General features: G+C 39.7%; 1 protein-coding gene across 1 annotated transcript; it reads left to right on the top strand.

Moving 5' to 3' along the window:
• The first annotated feature begins 3,043 nt into the window (after nucleotides 1-3,043).
• Nucleotides 3,044-5,550, top strand: LOC135216604 (tigger transposable element-derived protein 1-like). Its single transcript, XM_064251983.1, has 5 exons — nucleotides 3,044-3,378; nucleotides 3,565-4,181; nucleotides 4,331-4,396; nucleotides 4,711-4,773; nucleotides 5,489-5,550. The coding sequence occupies exons 1-5, from the start codon at nucleotides 3,044-3,046 to the stop codon at nucleotides 5,548-5,550; spliced, it is 1,143 nt and encodes a 380-aa protein (XP_064108053.1).
• Nucleotides 5,551-17,101: the final 11,551 nt, after the last annotated feature.

Here is a 17,101-nt window from a genome sequence, read left to right on the forward strand (position 1 = left end):
AGAAAATTGTATCCTCGTCAAGTGTCCCAAGTAAAACTTATACTATTTGCAAGGCAATAAGCGTCAGCGTATCAAAATCAAACAAAAACAACAAAAATAATAATAATATTTTACTGAATTTGATTGCCGCTACAATGCCATTCAGCTTAAAGTACTGTAGTATTTCTCTAATCTTCTGATGATGTCTTTTTCTTCTTTTGAAATGCTGAAGATAAGATGTCCTAAGTCCTCTGCTGGTTCCTCTATATTTTCTGGGTTTTCTCCCGACGTATTGTTCCTCTTAGAAACATCTTCTGATGTCTGATTCCAGTAAGAGTCTGTGCTGGATAGACTCATTTTGTGTGTGGCGCTGGCTTTTATGCTGGACGCCAAGATTATTGACTGCATGTGGGAGCCAATGAAGAATAGGGTTAGTTAGGTAGGGGCCAATGAAAACTAGTGCTCAAAATGCTGGCCTCTGATTGGCTGAGTTCGTGAGCCAATGAAAAATAGGGTCGGTTTGGTGTTCAGAATGCTGCCTCAGATGCCAGCATTCTGAACATCAGGAGAAAAACCAGAAATGGCAGCGGAAGCAGCAGAGGAATTAGGAAATCTTATCTTCAGCCTTCCAAAAGAATAAAGACATCATTATAGGATAAGAAAAAGATTACTTTAAAGCTGAATGGCATTGTAGCAGCAATCAAATTCAATAAAATATACTTAAATGAAGGGTTACTACCAATATATGCAAATAATAATAATACGTAATAATATAATAATAATAATAATAAAACCTACAACACATAGAAACTAAGGGAGAAAACAAGTGAAGTTAATGGAATAAGACTAATACACACCAACACTATCACAAAAAAAATAACCTGGCATATGTAGGAGCAAGACTGACAGTAGAGCTCATGTTGATACAAACACCAACATCACCATCACAACCAACCCAACAGAAACCAAAACAGCAACCACCTTGGAAAAGGTGCCTGGATAAATAAATCATGGCAATGAGATCTGCCTTGAGTAAAATGAAAGAAATGGCAGAAAAAAGGCTAAGATACAAGAAAACAAGAGAGGAACTGAATGAGAAATACAAAGTACAGGAGAAGTACTAAACAGCACAATAGAAGACATAAAACAGAGGTTTAAAAACAAAGCACATAAGATCCAACGGTACATGAACAGGAATAGATAGCAACAAAACAAACTCTTTGGAACCAACCAGAAAAAACTATACAGCCAACTAAGAGGGGAAGACAACCACCAAGAAATTCCTGAAGCCAAGAACCACGTAAGAGACTCTGGGAAAACATATGGAGCAATCTGGTATCACATAACAAAACATGCAACATGGCTCCAATGCCCAACTGGAAAGCCCCAGGTCCCGATGTAGTTCATGACTGCTGGTTCATAAACTTTAAGACCCAACAACCATGAATAGCAGAACAACTCAAGCATTGTACCACAAACCATCATGCACCTAAATGGATGACCACAGGGAGATCACCCTTGGTACAGAATGACAAAAACAAGGGAAAGATAGCAAGTAAGTGATTGCAAGCCTATCACCTGCCTACTGAATTGAAGAAGTTACTAACAGGTATCATCAGCGAATGGTTATATAACTACTTAAAGGATACAAACACCATCCCCCACCAACATAAAGACTGCATAGGGGGCACAAAAGACCAGATCCATATAGACAAAATGGTAATGAAAAATAGTAAGAGCAGGAGAACAAACCTAAGCATGACATGGATTGCCTACAAGACAGGCTTTGACACGATAAAGCACACGAGGCTAACAGAATGCCTGAAAATATATGGGGATGAGTTAAACACCATCAGCTTCATAAAAAATACAATGCACAACTGGGATACAGTAGTGCAAACTTACAAACTCTGGAATAAGTTTAGCACAGGTTTACATCAGGAGAAGGATCTTTCAAGGCAACTCACTGTCCCCACTAATCTATGCAGTAGACATATTCCCACAACAAAAGTCCGGCAGAAGATGGATGCTGGATACCAACTAAAGAAAGGAGGCAACAGCATCAACCATCTGATGTTCATAAACTACATCAAGCTGTATAATAAAAGCATCAAGGAAATAGATACCCTAATCCAGACTGTAAGGATTGTGTATGGAGACATCAGGATGGAGTATGCAACTGAAAATGCATCTTGGTCAACATATAAAATGGCAAAGTGCCAAGGACTGAAGGGATAAAGCTACCAGATGGGAATAGCATTAAACACAGATGAGACAGGATACAAATACCTGGGAATAATAGAAGGAGAGGATATAAAACACCAAGAGCATGGTTGAAATGGAGAAGTTATTGATGATCTGGCTGGAAGACCAGAACCAGCGACGTGTTCCAGTGAGCCTAAGTGTGATCCAGGAGCGATGTTGGATTTGGTGGAAGGTACACCACCTTCACATTAGGGTGCATGTTGCTCAAATTTGAAGGGTGCCCAGGGGCATTGTATAAAAGTAAAGGAACCTTAAAAGGTAGACCCTATAAGGACAAATACCGCTCCACTGCTGGTACGAAGTGGTCATTGAACCAATCTTTGAAGACCATCATGGTAACCCAAGCCTTCTTGTTAGACTTCCAAATGACAGGGAGTTGACTCTTGAAAATGCCCTTGAAAGGCCTGGGATTCTCTGCCAAATACACTAGCAAGGGCTTAAGTTTCAAGTCGCCACTAGCATTGGCTCCAAAAAGTAAAGTCAGTCGCCCCTTACCATCTTTATGGCCAGGTACTGACTTCTCCTCCTTGGAAAGGTATGTATGGTTGGGCATCCTCTTCCAAAATAAGCCAGTCTCGTCTACATTAAATACTTGGTCAGCAGTGTAACCGCCATCCTTAATTATTTCAGCCTAACCACTAGAAAAACTGTCTGCTGCTTCGCTATCAGCACTAGCAGCTTTACCTTGCAACTTCACATTATGCAAATTCGCGCGAGCCTTAAAACGGTTAAACCAACCTCTACTTGCGGAAAATTCTCCACTGGCACTGCCTTCCCCATGCTGCTTCACTACTGCAGCATGCAGCTCTACACTGCTGACCAAGTATTTAATGTAGATGAGACTGGCTTATTTTGGAAGAGGATGCCCAACCATACATACCTTTCCAAGGAGGAGAAGTCAGTACCTGGCCATAAAGATGGTAAGGGGCGACTGACTTTACTTTTTGGAGCCAATGCTAGTGGCGACTTGAAACTTAAGCCCTTGCTAGTGTATTTGGCAGAGAATCCCAGGCCTTTCAAGGGAATTTTCAAGAGTCAACTCCCTGTCATTTGGAAGTCTAACAAGAAGGCTTGGGTTACCATGATGGTCTTCAAAGATTGGTTCAATGACCACTTCGTACCAGCAGTGGAGCGGTATTTGTCCTTATAGGGTCTACCTTTTAAGGTTCCTTTACTTTTATACAATGCCCCTGGGCACCCTTCAAATTTGAGCAACATGCACTCTAATGTGAAGGTGGTGTACCTTCCGCCAAATCCAACATTGCTCATACAGCCGATGGACCAATGAGTAATTGCTAACTTCAAGGCATACTACCTTAGAAGGACAATACGCGCTGCTTTGAGGGCTATCGAAGGTAACAAGGAGTTGACTTTGAAGCAGTTCTGGAAGGGCTACAATATCGCAGATGCAGTCAGGAATATTGCAAATGCTTGGGACAAGGTGAAGACAACCACTTTAAATGGGACCTGGAAGAAACAGTGTCCACAGTTTTTGCACAGTTTTAAAGGATTTGACCAGGCAGAAGATGTCGAGGCTGTGACGAGGAAAATTGTAGGGCTAAGCATGAGGCTGAAACTAGATTTGGAAGCTGAGGATGTCATAAAACTGCTAGCATCCCATGGAGAGGAGTTGTCATCAGAGGACCTCATTGAGCTGGAGCAGCAGATGATGGAGTTAGAGGTACCAGACCCAAAACCTAGGGCATTAACTGTCAAAGGCTTGTCAGAGGGTTTTACTCATTTGGAGAGAGCTTTGGCTTCTTTTGAGGGAGAAGACCCTAACATTGCCAAGTTTGACAGAATTCGGAGAGGGATCCTGGATTTGGTAACTTTTCATAAGGAAACCCTGAAGGAGAAGCAGATGAAGAAAAGTATGCAGTCTAGGCTTGACACTTTCTTCAAGAAGTCTCCAGCACCACCTCCCACTCCTAGTCCTGGTAAAGAATTCTGAACTTTTAAAATTTATTTTGTTTACATATTGTAATATAAAATGTACATATGTATAATATAAAATGTGTTAATTTTTTTATATAACTGTTAGTGTATTGTAACTTCATTAATTTTCATCATTCGTATTTTATTGCAGAAGTGATGTCAAATCCAGATCCCCCTGTACCTGGACCCTCCGTAGCAGCCCATCCACCTCTAGAATGTAAGGAATTTAATTTTTCTCATTTTCATGTTGTAAACTGTTTGTACATTATTACATGCTACTATGTACTATTACATAATGTGTTTGATGTTGCATAACCTAATATTTTTCTTTATGTATCATTGCAGAACCATTTGATAGTGATGATGACCCTGAACCTTTTCATGGTTTTGATGTCTCACCCTATTTATCAGGTAAGGAATCCTTAACAATTTTTTTAAATGTTTTATAAATTGCTAATAGAAATTCTATAAAAAGTGTATGTACACTAAGTACTACATCCACCTTATTATGTACCCTATCATTCTTTCTAGATCTAGATGTAGCCTCCTCAGAGCCAAAATCGGTTGATACTATCACCAGTCCAACTCCATCAGGTAAAGGAATTCTTCATTTTTTTAATTGTACATATGTCAAACAGTAAATAATACTAGTTATTGTGTGCAGTAGCTAATAATACCTACATGCATACTCTATCATTTTTATTTTTTATCATTCCAGACTCCCAAACACCTGCAAATTCCACTTCATAGCCCAGCCATTCTCATCTACACCATATGCCCATCCCAGTAAGCAAGCCAACCACTAGAATTTGGTAAGGAAACTTTTTTTTTTTTATGAATTGTTATACATTTTATTACACATGTAATATGTACATACTGTATATATATTAGTATATATTTAGTAAATGCAACTTTACTAATCATATGTACATTATCATTCCAGACTGACATGCACCTGGTACATAAACCAGACCTCTTCTGTACATAACTACTTCTTCATGTTACATAGCCTACATCTTTTCATTTCACTAAAGGTAAGGAATGATCAACTGTTTTTAATGTTATAAACTGCTAATTATGTAACAGTACATTTTATACTTAAGTGGTTACATACTGTCCTTTAATATTCTATATCATTCCAGGCTGCCCATCACCTTTTCAAGCTCCCTCATCCTGAAATTAGGTATGGAATTCATCTTTTTTTAGTTTTTACTGTAGTATTAAACATAACTTACTGAAATACCTGAAATACTATAGAACTTCTATTACTATACATGCACATACTCTGTAATTATCCTTATCATTGCAGGCTACCTACACATGCACATCTCCATCTCCCACAACCAAGCTAATAGCTTTGAGACTCACTAAAAGTTGGTGAGTATGTAAGGAATTCCTAACTAAGTTTTATACATGTTATATTTTATAAACTACTGTATGGTATATGTACTGCTGTAATATACTTTATTGCATAGAGGGCTACAATATTAATATAATTTTTTTTACATTCCAGAATCCCACAACCCCTGAATGATGTAGGCTATGTGGCCACAAAAAACATTGTCCAGGGTTACATAGCATGACAACTTTAAACTAAAAGTAAGGAATTATACATAGTACATACACTCTTTTACTCTTGATATACTCTACTTTACATATTGCATTCAGGACCTTGTGTAGTATTTTGTACTAATTGTGTACTTTTACATTTCAGAACCACCATTTTTTGGATGAAAACAACTCCAGATTGAACATAAAACGTCAGGAAACTACATGTAGTGTACCCAAAGGATTACAAGTATGGTTTTTATCACTTTTTTTTTTAATACATTTTTATGACGTCGTTCCGGCTTACAAAGCTTCTCAAGAATGGAGCCCCCATCGTAACCCAGGTACTGCAAGTACACAATATCTTTGGTTTCATGGAAATAAAAGAAACTACGTTTTACGATCTCACAGAGTTCACATTGTCTCTTCAACTGGCCTCTCTGATTTCTTGTACTGCCCGTTCATTACAAGATCCTGTTCACGTATGTGTTACGCAGTATTGCACTTTTTTTCTCTTTTCTTACAATATGACTTTAAGTTTCCACATACGTGTGAAATCACCCCCCCCCCCCCCTCCCCCCTCAATTTCGACAAGTACCAGCCCACAATTCTTCCTACCAATCAGAGGCCTTATCACCAGTGCGCTACTGATACCTAGATCCAACAGACTGCGTTTTAAAATCATTTAGCAAGAAGTATTCGCAGTGTTAACACCCAACTCTCCACACTCTCCAAGTGACCATGTTTTCACTAGTAATAGTGTTAATAATTCTGTTAGGAAATACGGACATCCTAATTTTATTTTGAGAAACCTATCTGTGTTCATGATTTGTTGGGTATTTGGCCGAAAATCAATTCAAGATTCAAGATGGGTAGACTTTCAAGAATCGAAGATGAGAATTGTACCATCTGCCCCTTTAAAGTAAAGTTCCCAATCTATATTCCTCTATTGTTAGAACAATTGTGGTTTGGTGTTACTAAGTGTTAGTAATTTTCAGGTAGAAGTGTTTGACTTTGTTGGGTAGTTATTGTTATTTGCCATATCACTACGTACCTAACAACCCAGCGTCACTTAGCCAACTCGTGCCTCCTGTCCTACCTTTCCCCCCCCGCCCCCCCAAGTACTCCACCTTCACCTTAGTGAATATATGGCTCCGTGGTGGTTGCAGAGTTCAAACATGGCGGCTTTGTTTACATTTCTCTGCCTGAATCGAACACTTGGTAGATCTATATAACTATTCCACGGCGATCTAGACTATGGCAGTTGACGTTTTCCTATGTTATTTTACGGTATTTCTACAGAAGCAATCCGCGGTGGCTTAGACTATGGCAATTGACTGATTCCTATGTTATTTGAGTTACTGTACAAGATTTAAAAGTAATATCCATTCGGGCGGCTGTAACTAAGCAGTAATTGACATTGAAAGTTACATAATAGCCGCACCAAACTCAAAGGTATATTAAAGTTTAGTTCCAACCAAACGAAAAAAATATTCCTTACAACCCTTGTAAAGCAACTAAAATAACATAGAAAATGTCAATTGCCATAGTCTAAGTCACCAAAGAACGGTCCTATAGGAAGGTACCAAGTATTCGTTACGGTGAAGGCAATGTAAACACAGCCGCCATGTTTAAATTCCCCAACCACCACGGAGCCATATGTTCACTAAGGGTGGGGGGGGGGGTAAGGTGGAAGGTACGAGTTGTCTTAGCAGCACCCCACTGAATAGTAACATACCTTGACGCAACTTTCGGCGAAAGCCTAACACTCACTTTCCTAAAACATAATAATTAAGAATAATGTTTGGACCTTACCTTAAAGGGGTGGAGGGTACAAAGCAGCAGCTGCTTTTAAGAATGCGTGGAGGCGGGTCTTGGGTTCCTCAAAATGCAGCTTGAAATAAGCAACAGCCAAGTACCCGACGAAGTTATACATTCTCCTCCCGTATCTTGGAGTCGACTGAATGGGGGCAAAAGACCTGCTTTCTCAGGAGGCCATGGTCCTGGCAAAAACCGATTAGTCGATCATAATTACCTGAGTAAAAGGCAGAAAAAATCTTTGTAACTCATGTAACAATTGTTACATGAAGTTGGCAAAGAGTTCTGGTGAGGGGCTGGGGCGAGCGTGAAGTAGATGCAGCAGTGGATGTCATGGCGGCAGATTCAACAGTGTTGGAGTTCTACAGTTAGGAGGTGGCAGGAGGCCAGACCGTAGAAAACAGGGTGGGAGAGGTGGGGTGGAGTAGTAAAAATGCTTTGATGCTATTGGTTGAGGCAGGGTGGGGCTGAGGTAAATGAACAAGCACTTAACAAGATAAGTTGGCAATGTTAAGGGTAATAAAAGTAAATGGGTAGTTAAGGAACTAAATGTAAATGTGGGATGGGTTCAAAATATGAAATAATACAAATACATATATAACGGGCCCAGGAGGGGGTGGGATTTAAGTCCTGGGTGGTAAATGTGTAAAAGGGCCTATAGTTGTTTTAATAAATACAAAAGACCAAATTAAACATAGGTTAGCATATAACAAAACTAATTAAACTTGTAGGGGATGTTGCCTGACCAGGGGTGGGGTTGGCCTGCTGTAACCCCCCTTAAAGAACCAAACCAACCTAACATAACCTAACCTAGCAGGGGATGTAACCTTACCTAGTAGGGAACTTAACCTAGTAGGCAATGTTGCCTGACCAGGGGGATTTGCCCCCCCCCTGTACCCCCCCTTAAAGGCCTAACCTAACCTAGTAAGGAATGTAACCTAACCTAACCTAGTAGGGAATATTGCCTGACCAGGGGACTTCGCCCCCCGTACCCCCCCTTTAAGGCCTAACCCCCTTAAAGGCCTAGTAAGGAATGTAACCTAAATCCTAGTAGGGACATTGCCTGACCAAGGGGGGCTTCGCCCCCCGGTACCCCCCCTTAAAGGCCTAAACCTAAAACCTAGTAAGGAACGGGTAACCTAACCTAACCTAGTAGGGAAATACTAGGCCTAACCTAACCAATAAGGAAATGTAACCTAACCTAACCTAACCTTAGTAGGGAATTAATTGCCCCCCTGCCCAAAGGGGGCCTTCGCCCCCAACCGTAACCCCCCCTTAAAGGCCTAACCGGAACTAGTTAAAGGAACCGTAACCTAACCAACCTAGTAGGGAAATAATTTTGCCTACCAAGGGGGCTTCGCCCCCCTCCACCCCCCCTTAAAGCCTAACCTAACCTAGTAAGGAATGTAACCTAACCAACCTAACCTAACTAACCTAGTAGGGAATAGTGCCACTGACCCCCCCAGGCCTCGAATGTAAACCTAAAGCTAACCTAACCTAGGGAAAATAAAGGGAACCGTAACCTAACCTAACCTACCTTAAGGGAAATCCTAGGCCTATGGGTACCTAGGTAAGGATGTTAACCTAACCAACCTAACCTAGTAAGGAATATTTCCCTTGAACAAGGGGGCTTTGCCCCCCCCATACCCCCCCTTCCCCCCAAAGGCCTAACCTAACCTAGTAAGGAATGTAACCTAACCAACCTAACCTAACCTACCTACCTAGTAGGGAATATTGCCTGAACCAGGGGGCTTCGCCCCCCCTGTACCCCCCTTAAAGCCTAACCTAACCTAGTAAGGAACGTACCTAACCTAACCTAGTAGGGAAATACTAGGCCTAACGTAAGTAACCCTGGTAAGGAATGTAACCTACCAACCTAACCTAACCTAACCTAGTAGGGAACATTGCCACCTGACCAGGGGGCTTCGCCCCCCATACCCCCCTTAAAGGCCTAACCTAACCTAGTAAAGGAACGTAACCTAACCTAAACCTAGTAGGGAAAAACTAGGCCTAACGTAACCTAGTAAGGATGTAACCTAACCTAACCTAACCTAGTAGGGAATATTGCCTGACCAGGGGGGCTTGCGCCCCCCGTACTCCCCCTTTAAAGGCCTAACCTAACCTAGTAAGGAATGTAACCTAACCAACCTACCTAACCTAACCTAACCTAGTAGGGAATTTTGCCTGACCATGGGGGCTTCGCCCCCGTACCCCCCCTTAAAGGCCTAACCTAACCTAGTAAGGAATGTACCTAACCTAGTAGGTAACCAAGTAGGGGAATGAATAACCTAACCAACCAACCCCCCCCCCCCCCCCCCCCCCCCCCACCCCCCCCCCCCCCCCCCCCCCCCCCCCCCCCCCCCCCCCCCCCCCCCCCCCGGTATCCACCCTTGAAGAACTAACCAACCTAGCCTAACCGGGTAACCCCCTTCAAGGAAGTAAAACTAGTAGGTAAACCAACATATAACAAACTAAACCTAAGGGTATGTTGCCTAACCGGGGGATGGGATTCGGCCCCCAGTAGGTAAAATGACATATAAAAAACTAACTTTGATGGGTGTGGAAGTGTTGTAAAATGTAAAAAGTAACCATACATAACTGCATAATAGTAAGGAAACTGGAAGGGAGGTGTAAATTGTAATGTCTGTAAAAGTGTATAATGGAATATATTTAAATGTAGGTTTTATAAAAATAATGGCAAACTATATATTTAAATGTTATATATTTAAATGTAGGTTTTATAATAATAATGGCAAACTTTAATCTAGATATTGGTATCGGTGAGAAATGCATTGTAAATGGTGTAACGTAAAGAGCCAGTCGTGAATACTGGAAAGGGGAGGGATTGACTTGTGTATAAATGATATAGGGAGGGTGTATGTAATATGCAACGCAATGTGCAATTTCACGTAACAGGTAGGTAGGTAGGTATCGAAACGTCCTAAAACTGAGTTCTATATCAACACGTAGGCATTTTTAGGTGTCTGTCCTCAATTATAACATAATATTTCAAGTTATATATGGTGAAATGATTAGGTGGGGATATTTCAAAACAGTTATTATACAAATACTATGGGAAAATGAAAAGGAATAAACACTAGAATTCACATAACATGTTTAATAAACAAATTAGGTAAATGCTTTTATGTAACTCAACGTATGGTTACCAGCCAGGGTTCCCAGATGACACCACTACCAACCAGCCAAAGTCTACCATGAAACCAGCCAAAATCCCGCCAAATGGAAATCCAAACCAACCCAAATAACCGGCAAATATATGTGCGTTATATTTATCTTTATAAATGCATATTTTTTTTATCATATATATGCTTGTATAGCGGCATCATAGTTTTAGTTAGATAATATAAACTAATATAAGAATACAGGAAAAAAAACGAGAATGAATTGAAATTTTGAAATGAGGCTCGTTCTCTGAGAATCCGGCGGCCTGTTTTGTGTGCGTTATATTTATCTTTATAAATGCATATATATATCATATATGCTTGTGTGCGTTATATTTATCTTTATAAATGCATATTTTTTTATCATATATATGCTTGTATAGCGGCATCATAGTTTTAGTTAGATAATGTAAACTAATATAAGAATACAGGAAAAAAAAACGAGAATGAATTGAAATTTTGAAATGAGGCTCGTTCTCTGAGAATCCGGCGGCCTGTTTTGTGGTCGTCTGGTGTGTGTGTGTGATTTTTATTTTAATTCCATCTACATATTTTGCTTAAATGTTACCAAGTTTTTACTGAAAACCTATTCAAATTCCCCAGATTTTCCTGAAAACCTTACCTTCAAAAATTCCCAATCTGGGGAGAGATTCCTCAAACGTGGGATCAGTGTTTAGCTCAAATAGAAAGTATTTGAAAACCAGCCAAAATACCACTAACCAGCCAAAGTGAATTTTTACCCACCAAATTAGGAAAAAAAGCCAAATTTGGTGAGAAACTGCCAAATCTGGGAACCCTGTACCACCCAATCCTTCACTCAGTCCGGTAGCAACGTAGGGGTCATACTGTAACGTGTTTGGCTAAATACATGTATCCCTCCCGTAAACCCCCATTTCTTTCCTCACTAAGCAGTCTGAGTTTAGGCCAAAAGCTCCCTTACAGTTAGCGCATGCGCAGTAGCATTAGCGCATGCGTAGTAGGATTCAGTGTTGTGGTAGTAGTAGTAGTAGACGAATATGGATGTGGAACGGCTCCACTATCGCTAGTTTTGTTATCTCTTATTTCCGCCTGTATTTCGTGTTTTTAAAAGTGATAAATGTGGGAAATACCACAATAACACGGCAAAATCACCCCCCAAGTGGTTTCTCCCCACCCAAAAACCCCGGTTCCCACTGGGGGTCCCCCTTACCGTAGGATAGAGTTAGGGTTTTGTCCCCACCCAAAACCCCGGTTCCCAATGGGAATCACCTTTACCGTAGGATAGAGTTCAAAGGTAAATTAGAGTCGTCCGAATAAATATTACTTCAAATTCTTGTTCAGGAGGTAAAACTGCATAGAAAAACCGCAACTGCCATACTCTGGGCCGCCGCGGATAGGTACACTAGATCTACCTATTTTACTTGCTTTACAAGAGTTGAAGGGAATATTTTTTTCGTTCCACTGTAACTAAACTTTTATTTACACTTGAACTCTATATGTCGGTACATGCACCCGTTGGTACCATAATGTAGTCTTCAAAGGTAAATTACTGTTTAGTTACAGTCGTCCAAATAAATATTACTTTCAAACCTTGTACAGCAAGTAAAATAACATAGAAAAACGTCAATTGCCATAGCCTAGGGGGAAACACGCAGTGGATCCATCGTCATCGCGTGGATCATCCTTATTCACTTGATATTTAATTGGTAAAACAAGAATACAATTATATCTTTAAGCATACCATTAAAAAGATTGAAGTTTTGTCAACATAATGTGATATGTGAAAGTGCCATATGAACTAAAATAAGCATGTGAGGTATTCGTAAAATATGTTTTCAAGGCAGTTTTGAAATCCAATATGGTAGCAACCGCGTGACATGCCATTCGTAACCACAGCCAAGCCACCATCTTTCCCAGCCTTCCCAGCACTCATTTGAACAATGTTAGCTTATATATGTAACGTTTAATTATCTTACTCAAGATTGCAGTTGTAATCAGCACAATAAAACAACATTTTGTTGTCTATATTAGAGAAAGTATGAAACTTCTTATTCCCAGGGTCATGGTTTGCACTGAAATTAATTTTTACCTTGTTATCTTATCGGTGGTTTTATTCTTACTGCCATCACAACTGAAACTCCACAGTGTTTATTTGATTGTAATTAGTATATATGTTTTGGTCTTAATTCACTCCAAATCGCACTTTAACTACGTTGCGGTTCCTGGTTCCTAAGCGCTCACTCCACAAACACAGTTGCAGGCAGCACACGAGTACACGGTTTATGAGGTGCAAAGCTTTATTCCCTTAATTGTTTACTTTACTTATTATCTAGTTTAACTTTACTTTGTTACTTCAAAATGTTTATTTAACTCATGTCTATTATCCCTTTTTTGCAATCAAATTAACCCCCCAAAAATACAGATATTTCTAAAGTAGATACGAGTAGATGACGGAAAAATGACTCATCGTTGCCAATCTAGTGGAGCTTCACACATACACCGATGCATTTACAAACTGTTTCCGTGAATTCTAGTTGTCATAGTGATGGAATAATGATAAAATTGCTCTAACATGTTTATATACTACAGATACGCTAATTTCACTTATTTCCCTGGTTTTGTTTAAGTCTTATACCCAGTTTGGAGGGTAAACACATACCAATTAGCAACACTGATAAACAATTGAAGAGCGCGGAGAATGCCGTACTGTTCACAAGCAAAACTGTTGATATTTGAGTCAGGAATCTAGTTACTTTGTCAACAAAGAATATTTTCATATTAATAATCATGAATATGTAAAAAATTTATGCAATTCATGACCTTATACTGCCGTTTAACTAATTATCTTGTGCACGCTTCTTCTTCTTCTTCTACCAAAAATCGTAGTTCCCTTGGATAAGTTGTGGTTGGAAGTCATTGTTCATCATTTTTGTGAAGAAAGTGCCCCAGCATCTATGGGTACAAGTGATGTGTGGAATTAGCACCTGGAATGGGAAGTTTATTGACACAAGCGACTGTGCAAACATCGAGATGGCGTCTATCTTCTAAATATTCGCAGTTGTAAGTAAATATTTCGAAAGTGTCATGGAGGCATGTGTGCACTGCGTAGAGCCAGACTTTCATTAACCTCTATTTAATCTATCTTTGAAGAAAATACTTACTTCGAAAAGAGAGTAGAGGTCTCGAGCTCTTGCTCTCACCTCCAACAACTCGTGACTGATGCCTATCTCCGTGTCAGGACGTGTTAAAGTACTTTTTCGTAGGGTGGCTTCACACACAGTGGAAACTGGATCCGTTAGTCCAGCTGGTTTTCCCCCTACATTGCCGCGGAATGCTTATATAGAAATACCTAGTAGTCTAACCTGTAAAAATATAGGTATGGGGTAGTTTGCAGAACGACAGGATCGGAGCATTCTGATGCTTTGTGTTACTCCAAGGGTCCAGTGTGGTGAAGTCCCAACCAACAGAACCCATAAAACCAGCTCACATGGATAGGTACTTGGAGTAACCCAAATTTTTTTTTTAAACCAAAAATATACGGCCAACCAAGTACAAGGTTTGTTGTTGTTATTCCCGTGTTTTTCGTTCAGATAGCGGTAAATCTTAATATATAAGTGCTCCGGCCGATTTTTAGTATAAATGTGTTTATACCTTGAAAGAAGATACTAAGTATGTTCTAAGGAAGACGGAAATTAGTGGCGGTAAGTCCTATAGGTCTAGAAAACACAACTTGAATATTTGTACCTACAGAAAAAACAAAGTCCTTCATGTTGTTGTCTCTGTCGTATCAGCCATTTTAATGAGCTCCTGTTCGTTCATCTGTGTGCTGCGTAGTCTCAAACTGTCATGGGGAAACCACACCTTCCGAATGACGTCACAAAAAAAACTCCACCCAAAAAGTGACATCAGTATAGACAATATCCAATCGTAAATAAGCGCGTTCCAATTTTCTCTGAAACAAAAGAAAGCAGTGTTTTCAGATAATGACAATAGTATTTAATGTTACCAAGTCATAAATTTTTTCGTCAAACACACCTATTTTCTCCAATTAAGCGTTACTTGCACTAGCGCCATGAGTGAATTAGCAGGACCATCTACCAGCTCCGATTTTGTTCCCCAGGAAAGTTTCCCCACAGTGTGTGAAAATTGTTACGTGAATTATAGAGATTTCACAAACTATTATTATGGGCATATAGAAAGGCTCATAACTTTTGCCCAAAATCACGGTTTAATCAAGAGTGAATACATTTGCCCGACTTGTAAAGAAAAGTACCGTCTTGACTTGAACAAAAAAGCCTTTCAGTTCGGTAAAAACTATGTAAGGTAAGCTATTTCCTGTATATATTTTGATTATCGTGTGAAATATGCTGGAGTATCGTCTCTGTTAGCCTAATGGCCGCTCACATTTTTCGGAATTGTCATGAAGTGTGCAGGGAAGGTAGTGCCTTAAGGAAGGGTTACACTAGGCTTAGGTAGGGGTACGGCGCTCTAGGTTAGGTTAGGTGGTTTGTTTGGTTAGGTAGTGCCCTGGAATATCACTTTTCTCTTGCTCTCCTCTAACCCAAAAACCCAGTTCCCACTGGGGTCCCCCAAGATTGTTAGATGGGAACAAGGGTGTAATTGCTTGATGCCACCAATAATAGGGGGAAAAACCAGCGACTACCAACCCTTATCACGGTGGGCAGGTCTTATTCACTCTATATTTAAATGGTGAAACAAGAATACAATTACAACTCCAAGCATACCAATCATAAATTTGAAGTTTCGTCAACATAATGTGATATATGAAAGCCCCATACAAACTAAAATAAGCATGTGACGCTCTTCGTAAAATATGTTTTCAAGGCAGTTTTGAAATCCAATATGGTGGCTACCGTGGGATGTACAGGTTCTGATCATCTTTCCCAGCCTTCCCAGCAATCATTTGAACAATGTTAGCGTATGTATGTAACGTTTATTGATCTTACTCAAGATTGCAGTTGTAATCAGCACAATAAAACAACATTTTGTTGCCTATATTAGTGAAAGTATGAAACTTTTTATTCCCAGGGTCATGGTTTGAATTGAATTCATTCTTACCTTGTAATCGGTGGTTTTTATCCTTACTGCCATCACAACTGAAACTCCACAGTGCTTATTTGATTGTTATTATACACATTTTGGTCTCAGTTCACTCCACATTGCACTTTAAAAAAGTTGCTGTTCCTGGTTCCTAAGCGTGCGCGCCACAAACACGGTTACGAACAGCAGACGACTAAACTGCAAAGTTTTATTCCCTAAATTGTTTACTTTACTTGTTATTTAGTTCAAATTTACTTTGTTATTTAAACATTTTAATTTAATTCATGTATATTATCCCTTTTTTGCAACCAAATTACCCCGAAAAATTACAGATATTTCTAAAGTAGATACAATCAAATGTTTCTAACATTTTCGTACATCTGGCTGCCGAAAACCATAGAGGAACGACAACGGATAAGTGAATTATATACATTTTTTTTTTTTTTTTGCTTTTTTGTTTTTGCTAGCACTTTTCATTGATTTCAGCCTATATTAGTATTTTGAATTTCCTTAATAACCGTATGCCAGAAATAAACGTAACCTTTAATGTTTGCATGCTAAGAATGGCAAAATCATCGTTGCCACATTACTGGAGGCTTCACACATATGCCGTTTCATTATTATAAACTGTTTCCATGAATTCTAATTGTCACAGTAATGCAATAATGATAAAATTGCTTTAATATTCATGTATATATACTTCCAATACATAGCCTAATTTCACCAATTTCAACGTTTTGTGTGTAGTCTTATACCCAGTTTGGAGGGTCAACACATGCCGAATGGCAACAGAGAGAGAGGGAGAGAGAGAAAGGAAGGCGAAGGAACGAAGGAAAGGGGTGGCGGTGGAGGGGGGGGGGGGGTAGGTGGAGCTTTTTACGCGTGTTCGTATCCATTTCTGCATAATGGAGTTTTTGTCTCTTGGTACAAGGACAAGTGTCGTTATTCTTTATGATTAGTGATTCACGATACCCTAATAAATTACGGCACTGGGTGTAATGCACTATACCAAAATCTCGTTCTGATACGAGTGTTCGTTACAGAAATAGGTATTGCCCAAAAACGTGCTTGCACTGTCTCTGAAACCCATAGTAGGTATGCTGCTAAGTTGTCAATCAAGTTTTTTGTAATCAAGTATTTTTTACAAGCTAGCTATTGAATAAATTTGTATTTTTATCAATCAAAACATATGCCCCTCAATGCTAACTTTCCTCTTTTAACGACTTTCTGGTCATTGCAAATTCGGCCCAATAATTTCTTATGGTGCAAAAACAGACAGAAGGCCAGGGACCGAAAATTATTGCGTCACACTACGGCGATAATCCGGCAGTAAA

The sequence above is a fragment of the Macrobrachium nipponense genome, chromosome 6 (assembly GCF_015104395.2).
Source record: "Macrobrachium nipponense isolate FS-2020 chromosome 6, ASM1510439v2, whole genome shotgun sequence".
NCBI lineage: Eukaryota > Metazoa > Arthropoda > Malacostraca > Decapoda > Palaemonidae > Macrobrachium > Macrobrachium nipponense.

Bases quoted from the DNA above. Each gene is read 5' to 3' on its own strand.
- LOC135216604 (XM_064251983.1), top strand. From the start codon at position 3,044: ATGCAGCTCTACACTGCTGACCAAGTATTTAATGTAGATGAGACTGGC. The intron at 3,379-3,564 runs GTATTTGTCCTT...ATACTACCTTAG, and splicing joins TTCGTACCAGCAGTGGAGCG to AAGGACAATACGCGCTGCTT. The intron at 4,397-4,710 runs GTAAGGAATTTA...CATTCTTTCTAG, and splicing joins AGCCCATCCACCTCTAGAAT to ATCTAGATGTAGCCTCCTCA.